This window comes from Branchiostoma belcheri, unplaced genomic scaffold (assembly GCF_001625305.1).
Source record: "Branchiostoma belcheri isolate BF01 breed outbred unplaced genomic scaffold, Haploidv18h27 scaffold3, whole genome shotgun sequence".
NCBI lineage: Eukaryota > Metazoa > Chordata > Leptocardii > Amphioxiformes > Branchiostomatidae > Branchiostoma > Branchiostoma belcheri.
The window spans coordinates 5744538-5758877 of NW_017803909.1; the positions used below are offsets into that span (position 1 = coordinate 5744538).

The window sequence follows — 14340 nt, forward strand, 5'->3', positions numbered from 1 at the left end:
TATCCGGTTTATCCATGCCTTTCTGTGATGTGTACAGCACAGCGTTGCTCACTTTTTTAAAAAAGTAATATCCCGTACTAACTTTTCTGCGCAATGTAACTTGAGAAGGTCGCCAAGAGATAGCGTAGCTCCTACGTAGAACACAATATCATACTGGGCTTGATAACATCGTCTTTCAGTCACAGTAGTCGTTTTTTTTTACATTCTGAGCCTTTCCTGTTGGCACGCTGTGCCATTGTCAAAATTACTTTGATACACCGTTACATAAACATAATGTATTGGCTAGGCACGCACGATTTTTTACAGAACTGTAATATTACCTGAAAGGCAAGCCCACAAGTCAAATGCCTAACGAAGCATGTTGCAGTAGTTTACAGTCCTATTAAATGGTACCTTTCAATGCTAGTCCTGGCGGGGAAAGTTGACTGTTGAAAGGGCGTGGTCGTCACCGGTTGCCATGGTAGCGGCCGTTGCCTATGACCTGACGTAGTTGGGCTCATCTTTGTCTTATCCGTCTCTGTTTCCGAAAACAGGATTTTTGTCATGACGAGAGATGAGATATCGGCGCCGAATGAGCGCACACAGAGCGGCTTAGAAATGCGCGTCGCCCGGAGCCATAATATTGTATTTCGCCCGCAGCCAAAATTCTTTCCGCTCTACCATTAGCGGCGGCTCAGCCCCAAGTAAACGCGCACGAATTTTCGCCACAGCCACGTTGCAGGGTTTTTGGCCATTTCTTTGCAGAGTTTCCCGATTTCTTCGTGTTCAGGTAAGTGCTGTTCACTCAAGGACCACACTTGTGAGTCGGTTTGCTCCGTAAGGTGTCTGAAATGGTAGAAATCGTGTCGGTTGTGTCGCATTTCTGTCGTGTTTCCTGGGCTCTGGGTCTATGCCTCCGGGCGATGATTCCGCATTCTGCCTCCGCGGAACGGTTTTGCCTCCGCGATCTCGGCACAGCTGTTTTCAAAACATGTTTTCCTGGCTACTTCACCGCGAAGTTACTGAAAATCGTTGACGTTAGGATGTGGTGTTTACCGGGTGCAGGCATGTCGGTGGGTATGGAAGGGGAGCCCGCTAAGTACGGGTGGTATTGTCTTACCTGTGCGCCCAAAGTCAAAGGTGTGCGGCTATGTTTCAGCGAGCGGGTCAACCGGATACGCCCTGTTACCGCATTTATCAAAGCCGACAACTTCCCCCCACAGTTCCGTACCGTTGTCTTAGTGATTGAGCCAATTCTAAGCTGGAGGTTCAAACGGTTCTCTCTTTCTTCTCTTTCTCCGGCGCTGAATGGTTCGCTCCAGCGTCGTGAGTTACGGGTTTCCATTTTCCCTATAGATAATCGCAGCCGCGGGTTGCTTTCCCCAACTGATCTTGAATACAGACATCTGTTATTTATTCAGAGAGATGGCCCCGGGCGACCAATTTTCTTTTAGCCCTGACAGGCGTAATGCCTTATACGAAATCAAACTACTGGGGCAAATCGCGGGGACCGTCGGGCTATGCTTGTGTGCTGCGCCACGAAATTGAGTTCTAAGCGTCGCTAGGACGGTGTCCGCGGGCAGAATTTAATACCCCGGTCGCTTTCTACTTGAAATTAGCGTCGGGGACCAAACAGATGAGCAAGAAGTTAAATCTTCTGAAATCTGCGTTGGCGTGCATCCATCTCAACACGCAGACGACTTGACTACGGTGTACAGCCGGCAGGGGCAGCCACCTCCGGGCGATATTGGGGCGAAACCTCATAAGATGTTGTTTTCCTCCAAAGGTCGGATGCCTTGAGGCGGGGTTGCCCCTGCTGGCGCGAGCTGCACGTTAAAAGTCTGGAAAGCTCCTAAGAAGGCGCTGCCATTGGCTCAAACGGGAGGAAATATCCCTGGGACAGGCTGGCGGCCGTGGCAGTTGCCAGGCCGCGGTAATTCGATTTAGGGGGAATGGCGGGGCTCGCAGGCAACAAGCGCGCCATGGCCGCAGGGGGGGTTACACAGGGCGCAGCAAGGAGAGGAGAGATAAAGACGCAGAGACGAATCATTACAGCGGGCACCCGTAACCTTTGCTAGGGTTGGCCCGCCAAATTGTACATCCCAAGTTTTCAGTCGCCACTTTAAAGACGGCACTGAGCTGTGACTCGCGGGCTTGTGGGGGTTTGTCATCAGATGATCTCTTAATAGCATGATAGAAATTCAGATGTGGCACCCGGTGTGGCAGCCAGGTTATGTCACCCAGCAGGGGACTTTCTATTGTGTAGCACCAGGTACGGACAAAGGCTGGGATACAGTGGGAGTTGGACAGAGTTCATACAGCAAGAACATATAAATTCTAGTGACATTCCTTTTAGTGCAGCTTGAATAACCGTCCATATTCGAGATTCCTAAAAAGGGGGGAAACGTGTATGAAAAAATAAAACAAGTCTTGCTATGTGTGTGAATTATCATCGATGCCCTCAATAAGAAAAGTGATGAACAGGTAGATTTAATCGCCCACTCATTCCCTCAGTTTTAGCGGTCCACAGAAGTAAAAGTTACCCCGTATAATCCCTTGAAAACACATAACGGCTATCCTGAAACGACGCCGTGGAATATTCGCCATGAATCATACGCGCCAGTCAAAAGTGCTTCACTGCGAGTTACGCTAGACTACCAAACTTTATACCACCCAATGCCGCCCGGGGGCCCGGACTGCGGGCGCGTTCCTACCCAGGACTCGGGATGATATTACAGGCATGTCTGTCTCGCCATTGACGGCGTCACTGGAATGGTGAAGTCCCATTGATGGATGACATTTTGATGCTTGGAGATATGAAAGAAGAAATAAACCGAGGGGAAAGAAAGCTCGCTGTATACACTCTAAGGTGTTGTGCGCGCGGGGGAACGAGGATCTCTTTCACAGCGAGAAACAGGTGGGCTCGTGTGTTCTCTTTGGTGCAGTTCTTCTTAAAACAAAGATGAAAATTGTGATACGGAGTTTCCTACGTTCTTAGTAAATATTCTGTCGGTGATTTTGGCTTGCATGGTTGTGTCGTATCAGGTTGGTCGTGGTCCAAGTCGATGTCTGTCGGTAGCGGTCGTCATCAAAAGTGGCTCTTCTTGTAGCGATGGCGTTTAGATAGAGCCAGATAATTTTGCAGAGGAGTCATTTCCGCTCATATTACATTGTATTCTTTATCTGTGGTACTTTTGCCTTGCTGTCCACACCCCGCAATATGCCGCCTACTGGCATATCACATGTTGATTTAGATAGAACGTGACAGGCGATTTTTTTGTCGCACTGTTTTCAGTGATGCTATGACAGATAACACCGTCGACAAGAATCCCCGACATTTTTCGTCACAAGGCAATTATAAATATATATAGAGAGAGTGATTTTGTACGACAAAGACAAAGTGTCCTCAATCTGTTGCCGTCGCGAACCGTCCTACAAAGTATGTGACAGGTACTCTCCAAGCAGAGGTTGTGAGGGAATGATCGTTAGCTTTCAGTTATATAAGGCCGTTTTTTTGTCGGTACCTCCACCAACCCGTCGGTGGCCGGCGACCTTCTCTGGCTAATGGATACTGTCTTGCCACCAAAAGGGATCTGCTTGGAGAGTATGTGACAAGGGCTTGATATAATGAATGGCAGAACGGAAATGCTAAGTTTAAACCTAGTTGCCACCGCACATGTTGTACTGTATTTTTGCCCTTTGTTGGTTTGTCAACAGGATGCCAGAAGATCTAGATATCGATGCTATGAACAGATTGTAATGTCTTTTCACGCAGATAAGCTTCGTCAAAAACAGGCCGGTCTCTCGGACCACTTTTTTTGCCACTCGTGCTTGTCTACGGTTCATGCTACTCTGAAACTAACTGCGGTTACCCCGTCCCCCACCCACCCACTCTTAAATGTAAATAGTGAACAGTAATGGGTTTGTATGGCTTTGGTATGTAGGTAGCTCTTTATGTAAAGAGTGGATTAATTTTTAGGTGCTCTTGAATTTTGAATTTTTCAAACTGCAGAAATTAATTTTGATATTCAAGGTAAGCGTGCACTGCCTAAGGCTACAGCTCACCTCTGCCCCTCCCCCCGAGGCCAAATGTAGTACTGTATGAAAAGAAAAAATCCACCTGCTGAGAATGTTGATTATCATAATAACTGATTACCAGGCTTGCAGTGTCAATGCCTCGTACAAAACATCGTGTACCCTTGATCTTGTGCTCTTGGGAAAGGCACTTAACACGACTTTCCCCACTAGACTCAAGTGAAAATGAGTATTGTCTGTCCAGTATGCGTTTCTATGTGCGGGACACAACACCAGCAACAGCTGCCTCTGTTCCGCGTGTATTGCACTGTTGCACTTTTTCAATAAAATAAATCAAATAAATCAGATCAAAACGTCGACGCGAAGGCAGTTCAAAGTTGTAGATCTGGTTCCCCCTCCCTTTGCCCCTTCCTCCATTTTCAGAAAGTGTTGAACCTGATTGAAGTCAAAGACCCCCACAACTCGATTAGGGCATCCCGGGGCGTTTGGCAAGCGTATAAGAACATTGTCGTTTGATCTAAATCGCATGCTTTACATGGCCAATTATTCGAATCTTGCGCCCCTTTGGATCAAAGATAGTTTAAGCCGCGTCTTAAGGTTTACTGTCTGAGACGATAGTGTGAGACAAAATGTCTGATTTAAAAGAAAGGTTCTTCAGTGTCAAGTATGGGGATGAGTCAGCATAGACATGATTAAAGATGTCTTCATCCTCCCTTAACACCCTTCCCCTCCCGACCGTCTTTCTTGGAACAGCCCGGTGTAACTGGCCAGAATGTACCCCTGGTCTGTATGTACCCTGTCCACTATGACCGGGGCTTATATTTTGCCTTGTTACACCGGCATGTTCCCAAGACACAGCACCCAAGTACGTTTTCTATTCGTCTTCAATAGGTGAAGACATGGTGGACCCCATATTTATATATATAATATTCAAATGCAGCAACTCGTTCAGTGCAAAGATAGATAAATACACAAAAGACTGTTTTTATCAGAAAAAAATGCGAAACTAATGAATAGTCATACTTGATTGTATACTATATTAGCTCTTGATGTTTAGTAATTAAGGTGTTCGTTCTCATTAGATATACCCTTTTCTTTTTTGTACTCTGTTCAGTAGTCGTTGCCATACATTGTACCATGTATAACTGTCGTGCAATAAAGTTCTTCTTTTAAGAAGTGCGTGCGCCAAAATCATACACATTCCAAGTTTTAATAATATAAGACCGGACAAACGCTATAATATTACCAGGTCTTCGGAAACTTCAGTAAGAAGATAGATGAACTTATAGTATCATTTACTCAAAGCAGCGGAAACTGTTATTCGTTCAAATTGCGCCAGACAAATAGGACACACAAAGCGGATTTTGTATCATGCCTTGATCCGATTCCTAACTCTCAGAAACTGGGTTTAGACTTTAGAAGACGCCCCAAAGTCTATGGGACATTTTCCTGTAATAAGTGTATTAAGAAACTTAATAAGGCAATCGGATGGCAGACTTCGCCTTCTTGCCCATACTGCCCTGTGACGCCTCCCATTGTCACAGATCACAAAACTAGCAACGCAGCCCTGGGAATATCAGGGAATCGGAAATCCAGAGAGCGGAGGTTCGAACCCTGCTTGGGCACAGTGTAAGTAGTTGCGCTAGTCCATTCAGATGGGGTCTTATTAGCCTCCACCAGCCTTTCTACGGGAGTACGGATCGTAGAATGCGGGAAAAAAGAGAGTAGAATGGGCCAAGGGAGTCCGGCCGCGGGGAGGTAGTTTCTTTCCCTCCGAAGGCCTGTGGAAAGTCGTGGCCATTCAAACCTACAAGGGGGCCAAACTCCCAATTATTCTCCTATATATATCCAGCGTAGTTAGTCTGGTAGAGACAAGGGTCTTATAGAGTCGGTGGCTATGTGCGAGTTTCAGGCGTTAGCCTGGGTAGTCAAACTTCTGTACCTTAAAAAACCCAGCACACTTATCGAGAAGGGTAAGGGTGACCGGTGTGCTTGGCTGAAAAAAATGGAGCTGTGACGAGGCCGCATTGCGCTCCGAGCTATCGACAAAGCGTCACGCGTCTACCCTGGTTACAAACTTAATTTAGCTGTTTGTATATCCGGTATAACTGCCCCTTGGCGTAGCAACACACCAGGCTATCGCGCTTCGGCTCAGTCTGATGTTGATTGTTTTACCGCTTGCTTCCACTACTAAACTACATGTTTTTTTAAATGTAACCTCCAGGTCTGTTTGAGCCGTCACCACGGAGACCAACGGGGTTCAGGTGGTGATGTCGGGGATCCCCAGGGTGGCGTCCCCCTGCCGGGAGAAGGCGCCCGTGCACATCGACGTGGGCGGGCACATCTACACCTCTTCTCTCTCGACACTTGCCAAGGTACGCTCACCTACACCTCTTCTCTCTCCACACTCGCCAAGGTACGCACATCTACACTTCTTCTCTCTCCACACTCGCCAAGGTACGTACGCACATCTACACCTCTTCTCTCTCTACACTCACATCCACTGCCACATCTACACCTCCTCTCTCAACACTCACATCTACACTGGCCTCTTCTCTCTCCACACTCACATCTACACCTCTTCTCTCTCTACACTCACCAAGGTACGCTCATCTACACCTCTTCTCTCTCCACACTCGCCAAGGTACTCACATCTACACCTCTTCTCTCTCCACACTCACCAAGGCACGCACATCTACACCTCTTCTCTCTCCACACTCGCCAAGGTACTCACATCTACACCTCTTCTCTCTCCACACTCGCATCTACACCTCTTCTCTCTCCACACTCACATCTACACCTCTTCTCTCTCCACACTCACATCTACACCTCTTCTCTCTCCACACTCGCCAAGGTACGCTCATCTACACTTCTTCTCTCTCCACACTCGCCAAGGTACGCACATCTACACCTCTTCTCTCCCCACACTCGCCAAGGTACGCTCATCTACACCTCTTCTCTCTCCACACTCGCCAAGGTGCGCTCATCTACACCTCTTCTCTCTCCACACTCGCCAAGGTACTCACATCTACACCTCTTCTCTGTCCACACTCGCATCTACACCTCTTCTCTCTCCACACTTACATCTACACTCGCAAAGCTACAACGACTTACACCTCCTCTTTTACACACTCGCTGGACGCCTTCTTTCGAGTCTGTCCAGGGGCAGACTTTGAAAGGAATATAAGAAAGGCGGGAAGAAAGAAAGAGGATAAAAAAGGAAGAATGACGGAAAAAGAACACATGATCATGATCAAGTTTCTGTTGAGCTCCTTCAATTTCATCTGTGACTGACTTAACGATGTGTGCACATTTTCAGTACCCAGAGTCCCGTCTGGGTCGCCTGTTTAACGGCAGCGAGCCCATCGTGCTGGACAGCCTGAAACAGCACTACTTCATCGACCGGGACGGCGAGATGTTCGGCTTCATCCTCAACTACCTCCGCACGGGCAAACTCCTGCTGCCGGACAACTTCGGCACGTTCGACAACCTGTACGAGGTACGGAAAAAATCTGTATCTAAGTCATCACCAATATGCAAATTATCTTGCAAATCCACCAATCCCTTCTTGAGTTATCCAATTTCCAACAACAGAAACACAACCCTGCAGTTTCTGAGAAAGTCGTTAGGGGGCCCAAAACGATATCATTGTTTCCCAAAACTAAAAGCTACCCACAATTGTGTTGCAGGTATTGTAAGATATTACTACTACTAATAAAAATATAAATTCTAAGCGTGTTTCAAGGAAGCTCACTATAGCTACATGTCTAATTTCAGATCTTAAAATTTCTAATATCGAAACGAAATACAACCTCACCCTTCAGACATCCTCACATAAATTCTTATCACACTAGAAAGGTGTGTTAGCTCATGAGTATGCGGACCGTGATTCCGGGGACGTCTATAGACGTTTGGACAAGAAGTCAGCCGGGGTTTACCCCAGAGTGCACGGGCTGTCTGCACAGGAAGGGATGATCAATATTTGGTGACGTCTTGTCGATAGCTTTCCGCGTAGAATGATTTCTGGCACAGTTGTTATGTAGGTCTTTCCATGTCCATTTGAATGCTATGTATAGTCGGAACCTTTTTTGTTTGTGAATGAAATAATTCAGTTTCCAATGGGATTTTAATCATTTGAGGTTTATGAATAGACATTAGCCTCTACCAGGCACCGCGGATCGCTGGAAAAATAGTAGAAATTGGCCGAAACAAAGGGATAGTATACCAGAGAAGATCCCGGGCCATAGAAGATCCGTGGGTCGCGAATTGGATCTTCTATGGCCGGGGATCTTCTCTGGTATACTATCCCTTTATTTCGGCCAATTTCTACTATATTTTTCTAGTGATCCGCGGTGCCTGGTAGAGGCTATGTTTAGACCATTCGTGGTGTGCAGTTAAGGTCCAATTGTTCTTATCTTTCTTCAGGTTTATTCTGTTATTTTCTTGATTTGTGAACATTATAGGTGTGACTAGCTCTTAGGTCGTATAAAATGACTAGCTCTTGGGTCGCAGATATTGTCTACCGTACCAAGAGGCTGTACCGCACTGTTGTTGTGAACTGATCTTTCCGGTACCTTTCCGTAGGAGGCACGGTTTTTCGAGATCCATCCCCTGGTCGCCGACTTGGAGAAATGGCGGGAGGGGAAATACTACAACAAGATTTGTGACGTCATCGTGATACACGTCAGTCCGGAGCTCGGTGAAAGGGTGAGTAGTGTCATCAGTTTGTATGTTTATTCGCATGTAATCAAAGAAGTACAATAAACAATAAACAACATAATCATAAGCGAGGAAGGAAGGAAAACACATTGTTTTTGCTCTGCTTCATCCTCTTCTTCTTCTCCAAACCAATGATCTGAACCAGAAGTCTGTCACCATGGTAACTAGTGTTGGGTTACATCATGTTGCAATTTCATAGCAGGAGGGATTTAGACTTCTGTCTGACCATTTATATGAATGTGTTTAAGTAAGAATTAACAGAGTAGACAATATGCGAAGGTAAACATTTACTTTGCAAATGTTACCTTTCTAATTACGTTATATGGTCCTGCCAATCACAGGTGTGTGTGAGCGGGGAGAGAGCGCTGATCGAAGAACTGTTTCCGGAGGTCAGTGGTGCCGTGTGCAACTCGGCGCATGCGGGGTGGAACCACGACGCGCACCAGGTCATCAGGTTTCCGCTGAACGGGTTTTGCAGTCTCAATTTCGTGCAAGTGAGTCGTCATAAACCCATGCCACTTTTTCTAACATACTCTATGAACGTGGATTTTCTACACATTGTTCTTGTTCCAAAATACGAGTGATTGCCATGACTTCACAGTACGTAGGCAAAAAGCGGGTGGCGGTTGGCCTACCAATTATTTGCATATGTCTATAATATGCATATATATCATGTAAAAAATCAGCGATCGCTCGTATACCGACTACAGTGAGGAGACCAATTGCTGAAAGTTGCTACTCTTTTCGTGTATCCCCAAAGTTGGTCTACCGTCCTTGTACACTGAACAAAACATAGGGACCTTCTCATTAAACATATCGACGTTGACAATTCTAATCCTAGTAGAAATCTAAGCAGCAATATCAGGTTAGCTAAGAAGTTGCCGTTCCGTTTAATGCATTTAGGGAAAGACTTAGGCCACACCAATTTAATCTGTTGGTTGTCGGATTTAATTTTTTCAGAAAAACTATCAAGTGACAGGGCGAAAAAAACAGGTCAAGGCATCCTAATATAGCCCCAAATACTACAATAGGAGCCATGAAGTCAACACACCAGGCTGGGTTAACATCTAAACAATGAATTTTGAACTTTTAATCAAACCGCTGCATTGATAGATGGAACAAATGTAACAACTAGGAATGAAAGGACTTTCCTTTCATTCTCTTGGGGGCAAAATATGAGCATTTTTGAGTTGGTGCAGAACCAGAATCGTTTTTTTTTGTTGCAAATCAGAACAAAATGAAGAGGCGAATCCGAGAACCAACAAATAAAATTGCTTTGGCCTTAGTGAAGAGATTTGAGGGATAGTGTTTTAAAGACGAGGTGCATTGGCAGAAAAGTGGAGCTGAAATCCAGACGTGTTGGCATTGTTGCCCGCAGCGGTTGTCAAGTGTCGGTGACAGGGTACAGATGATGAGAGAGGGCCCGCTGCCAAACCTGCCTGCTTCGGGGGGAACCTTGCCCCCAACTATCCGGTTATTTACCACGGAAACTTCCCTGTCTTTCGCAGCGCCATTGACGAAAATATGACGAGAAATGGTCGTAGATTCCAGAAATTTGTGTTGCTTAAAGGCAACCAAAGCAATCTCACAATTTCAGCACATTAAAACTTGATTTTTTCAAAGTCAATTTTCTGGTTCTTTTTAAATGTAGTAAGTTAAACCCTACCCCCATAGCATACTGATATCTGTGAGGCAAAATGCGATGTCGCTAACGGTTGCTTGTTTCCTGTCGTAAGCTGGTTCTAGCTATTTATTGGTGGTACCAAAAAATAAAGGGACTCTTCATGTAGCATGCTTTGGGGCTATTTCAAATGCTTAATGTATGAAATGACTATAAATATCAATATCAGACAGATTTCCTCTTTCTTTCTTCCTGAAATTTTATTTGAAGCCTTTTAAGGTGATCAGTTGATTTAAGAGGCCTGCTCCAGCATGAAATAAAGTTCATCTGTGTTGGTATACTTCATTATGACGAAAAGGATATAAACGTTATGTATGTCCAACACTAAGTAAATTGGGACTTACCCAAATTTTCGGCTATCTTCACGAGATGGACCCGTCTACTGCAGCTTCCGGGACGTGACGTCGGAAACACGTGATTGCAGCAGAGGGTCATACGTGTCAGATAACCTGTGTCGCCCCCCGTCTCTAGCAGGGCCTGCTCAAGTTTTCACCTTACTGTATTTTCTTCAGGTGTTGCAGAGGATGTTGCAGAACGGACTGAGGATCCGCGCCTCGTGTGGAGGCGGCGTGGAGAACTCCCAGTTCAGCGAGTACGTGCTGTGCCGTGAACGGAGAGTCCCCCCTGTCAAAATAAAGGAAGAGCCCATTGAAGACTGATACAGATCACCTAAACGTGAGAAGATCCGTGGGGAGTGACAACCCCATTCTCAAAATTCCCGTCTCAAAACAGCTTGGTCACTCTCAAAATTTCAAAATTTAGATCGATGAATTGCTATGTATTCCTTTTAAAACTTCTGCAGAAACGAAATTGACCAAAAAATCGGAAACTACTCTTTTTTGTCTGTTGTCTAGTGCTGTACCTACAAAATCGTTAGTTTTCTCTATTCACAGACATTGATATAGCTAAATTTTTGGAGAGGCTTCTTTAGTACAAACTAGTACTCAATCGTATCGTAGACATATATTTATGTTCCACATGTATTATGTATAAACTTAGTCTGTACAGAAAATGAAGTCAATGTTCTATAACGATGATGTCCCAGGTTATATTCTCAATCTGTATATCTAAAAACAAGGTCATCCTTGTCATAACAATGATGTTTTCTGTGATAACGCACCATACGTTGCATCAATTTGCAAAGTTTCGCAGTATTTTATGACTAACCCGTAAAAATAATTCTAAAAGAATATATAATGGCAATATTTGTATATGTACATATGTAAGCCAGTAGTGTTATACATCTATGTATGTTGCTTGTTGGGCTATTCCATCTCGAAGATTTGTGGGAGGGATGCAACAAAAAATTTCAGACCAATACGTTGCGCTTTTGGTTGCACCAACACTATTCATGGGATTCGTTTACGCGAATATTTCGACCCATTTTACACCCATACACACATTGAGTTTTTTTTCGTAACTCTCAGAAATATCGCCCCTTAATTTTACGTCAGGTGGAGTAGCCCATACGGATAAAGCTTCCCAAGTGCATGGTCTCTCCGTATTTGTGGAGACACGGTGTGTATGTGAAGTTATTTGTAAGGCGATCAGACTCTTCGCCAGCGGGTAACATCGCGCGAGGTTCCACCACAGTGCCAAGAAGTCGAGCTCGTACGAAAAAGCTCACTGAACCAGAATAACCCTAGATCCTCCGAATCGCCGTGTATTTTGTCATGTGTGGAAAAATACAAATTAAAGAGAAATAAGCCTGCCTGGGAGCGCCTGTTCTTCACAATTCATACCCGTATTATTGACGTGTGTACTAGATTGAAGTTTGCGCTGAATATATAGATCTGAATGTTTGACGTATTTCTTTTCATTACGTTTATTTGAGATCCCTTTGGTTCTTCCGGCTGGGCCTGGGGGTGCAGGGATTCCTCCAGAGAAAATCCTGGACTTTGATTTGATGCCAAGCAAAAGTAATAATGAGAACGCGGGATGAGTGCCGCTCGCACAGCCAGGCTTGGCGGGCCTGGGGGCGACACCGCGCTACCCCCACAGAGAATGAACGCCCCCATGGCGCCGGCTCAACTTTTCTTCGTCGATCATTGCCAAGAAGCCGACCAGAAACTTCTTGAAATACGCTCCAAACTTCCAACAAAGAACGGAAATCCCCCCGTTATGACATGGTTTGATAAAGAGGCATCAGACGTCCATATTTCATTGTTTCCTTTAAACTTTCGTCGTCAATGGCAACAGCCGTGACTCTCAAGGGACGACGACAGCTCAAAGCAACCGAGTTTTAACTTCATCTGCTGTATGGGACCTCCACAGTAACTACAGAATGATTGTACCATCTTGCATAGTACTGACTATCCACAATACTGCATTTAAAAACGGATTTGCATTGTTATAACTAATGACCATGCGTCATATTTACGAAATTTCAGAGAAATAATCATGTGGAAATAATAACTGTGATAATTTGATAATTGATAATATCTAACTTCCTTCTCCCTATTATGCATTGACAAAATGTGACTCTACTATAAAAAGGAATCATCTTTAATGCACCATTATTTCATCCTGTAAAGGAAGCAGAGAGATGAAACCATGCATGTGTATCCACGTTACAATGTGTGTAAAATACCGGCATATCTACGGCATATCTTCACGCCGTAAGCTGCCAAAGGAAGTGTAGTCATTTAGATCGTCTTCTGCGTACAAATTTTCTCATATCCTGTCGCGCACCGACACATGTCAATAATGTTGCCCAGGAGGGGTACAATCACCGCTGTCACTCTCATCAACACTGTAGGAATCTATAGAAAATCCTTTTCTTTTGCATAGTGTTGTCTGTGGGCCTTTTATCTATTCATATGTGCCGAAAACGACCACAGTCACAGGCGAGATAAGATGGCGTTTTCCATACAATCTGAAATTCCAGCCCCGGGGCTGCCCCACTGGCAAAGATTTAGACCCGAGATTGTACTAGCACGAAATTGGCCACACGTACATTCGTTTCCGTTATCGCAGGCTACGATTTTCACAATAAACCCTTGTCAGGATTATCCCATTGACGGGGGAGGTACGTTATAGTGGCAGGGAGAAGAAGGAGAGGGAATGACAAGATGTCTCAGAGGCATCTTGTCGGGCATGTTGACAGTTTTTGTATAAAGCCCCCGCCTGTCATATACGTTACACGATAGGTTTATGACATGGGAAACAGTCTTAGGACAGAAGTGGGTGTGTCGTACAGAATTCTCGTCAAGTAAGACGTTGTCGTATATCTAGATCTGTGTCAACATTACGAAAAAAAGATACAATAAGTTTATACCACTGAGTCACGTTCGTAACTCTGCTAACGTTGGTTTTAGATTTAAACTATATCCTAATAATATCATCATGAAAGTTACATGTTTAAAGTTAAAAGTTAAAACTTTTGATCCAACACAAAAACGGTATAGGTGAGAGATTTTTTTTTGTGTTGGATCAAAAGTTTTAACTTTAAGCATCCTAATGATATCGTATATGGTGATCATTTTGTGGTATATCCTACGGACTGAGCGATACAACAATCAACATGCCAATAGTATCCCTAATTTGAACTTATGGTTAAATTCAGGAGGCGTAGCTAAGTTGCTATTTGGCTTGCTTCAAAACTTTCCAACCGCTGTCTTATTGGTATGACTTATTCGGGTGACATTTTGACAACGACAACGTCAACTGCAGTGTTAGTTGACGAATACGAAGAACACCACCTGTCGGAAAAGCTGGCAACTGCAAAACATTTTCAAATGAAGCCTTCAGCATAACGTTGATAAAATGCAAATTACGTACTTGATATTAGCAAATATTTTCTCACACGAATTTCGAACACCGTAAATAGTGCCTGTATCACCATTTCACGGTTCCCTAATAGTATTGTTTAATGTGTGTTAGGCTTACTATTAAACTGTTTTAGTGCCTGATGATTCATTCCGACC

At 44.6% G+C, this 14340-nt stretch overlaps 1 protein-coding gene across 1 annotated transcript; it reads left to right on the forward strand.

Moving 5' to 3' along the window:
* Window positions 1-484: 484 nt before the first annotated feature.
* On the forward strand, window positions 485-11172 carry LOC109474066 (BTB/POZ domain-containing protein kctd15-like). Its single transcript, XM_019774285.1, has 6 exons — window positions 485-769; window positions 6239-6389; window positions 7334-7513; window positions 8599-8721; window positions 9075-9227; window positions 10927-11172. The coding sequence occupies exons 2-6, from the start codon at window positions 6285-6287 to the stop codon at window positions 11071-11073; spliced, it is 708 nt and encodes a 235-aa protein (XP_019629844.1). The 5' UTR covers window positions 485-769; window positions 6239-6284; the 3' UTR covers window positions 11074-11172.
* The last annotated feature ends 3168 nt before the right edge of the window (window positions 11173-14340 follow it).

What these genes read in the sequence shown, in the direction of transcription:
- LOC109474066 (XM_019774285.1), top strand. Translation starts at nt 6,285, where the DNA reads ATGTCGGGGATCCCCAGGGTGGCGTCCCCCTGCCGGGAGAAGGCGCCC. An exon ending in CTCTCTCGACACTTGCCAAG is followed by an intron (nt 6,390 to 7,333) that starts GTACGCTCACCT and finishes GCACATTTTCAG; the next exon opens with TACCCAGAGTCCCGTCTGGG. An exon ending in GCAGTCTCAATTTCGTGCAA is followed by an intron (nt 9,228 to 10,926) that starts GTGAGTCGTCAT and finishes TATTTTCTTCAG; the next exon opens with GTGTTGCAGAGGATGTTGCA.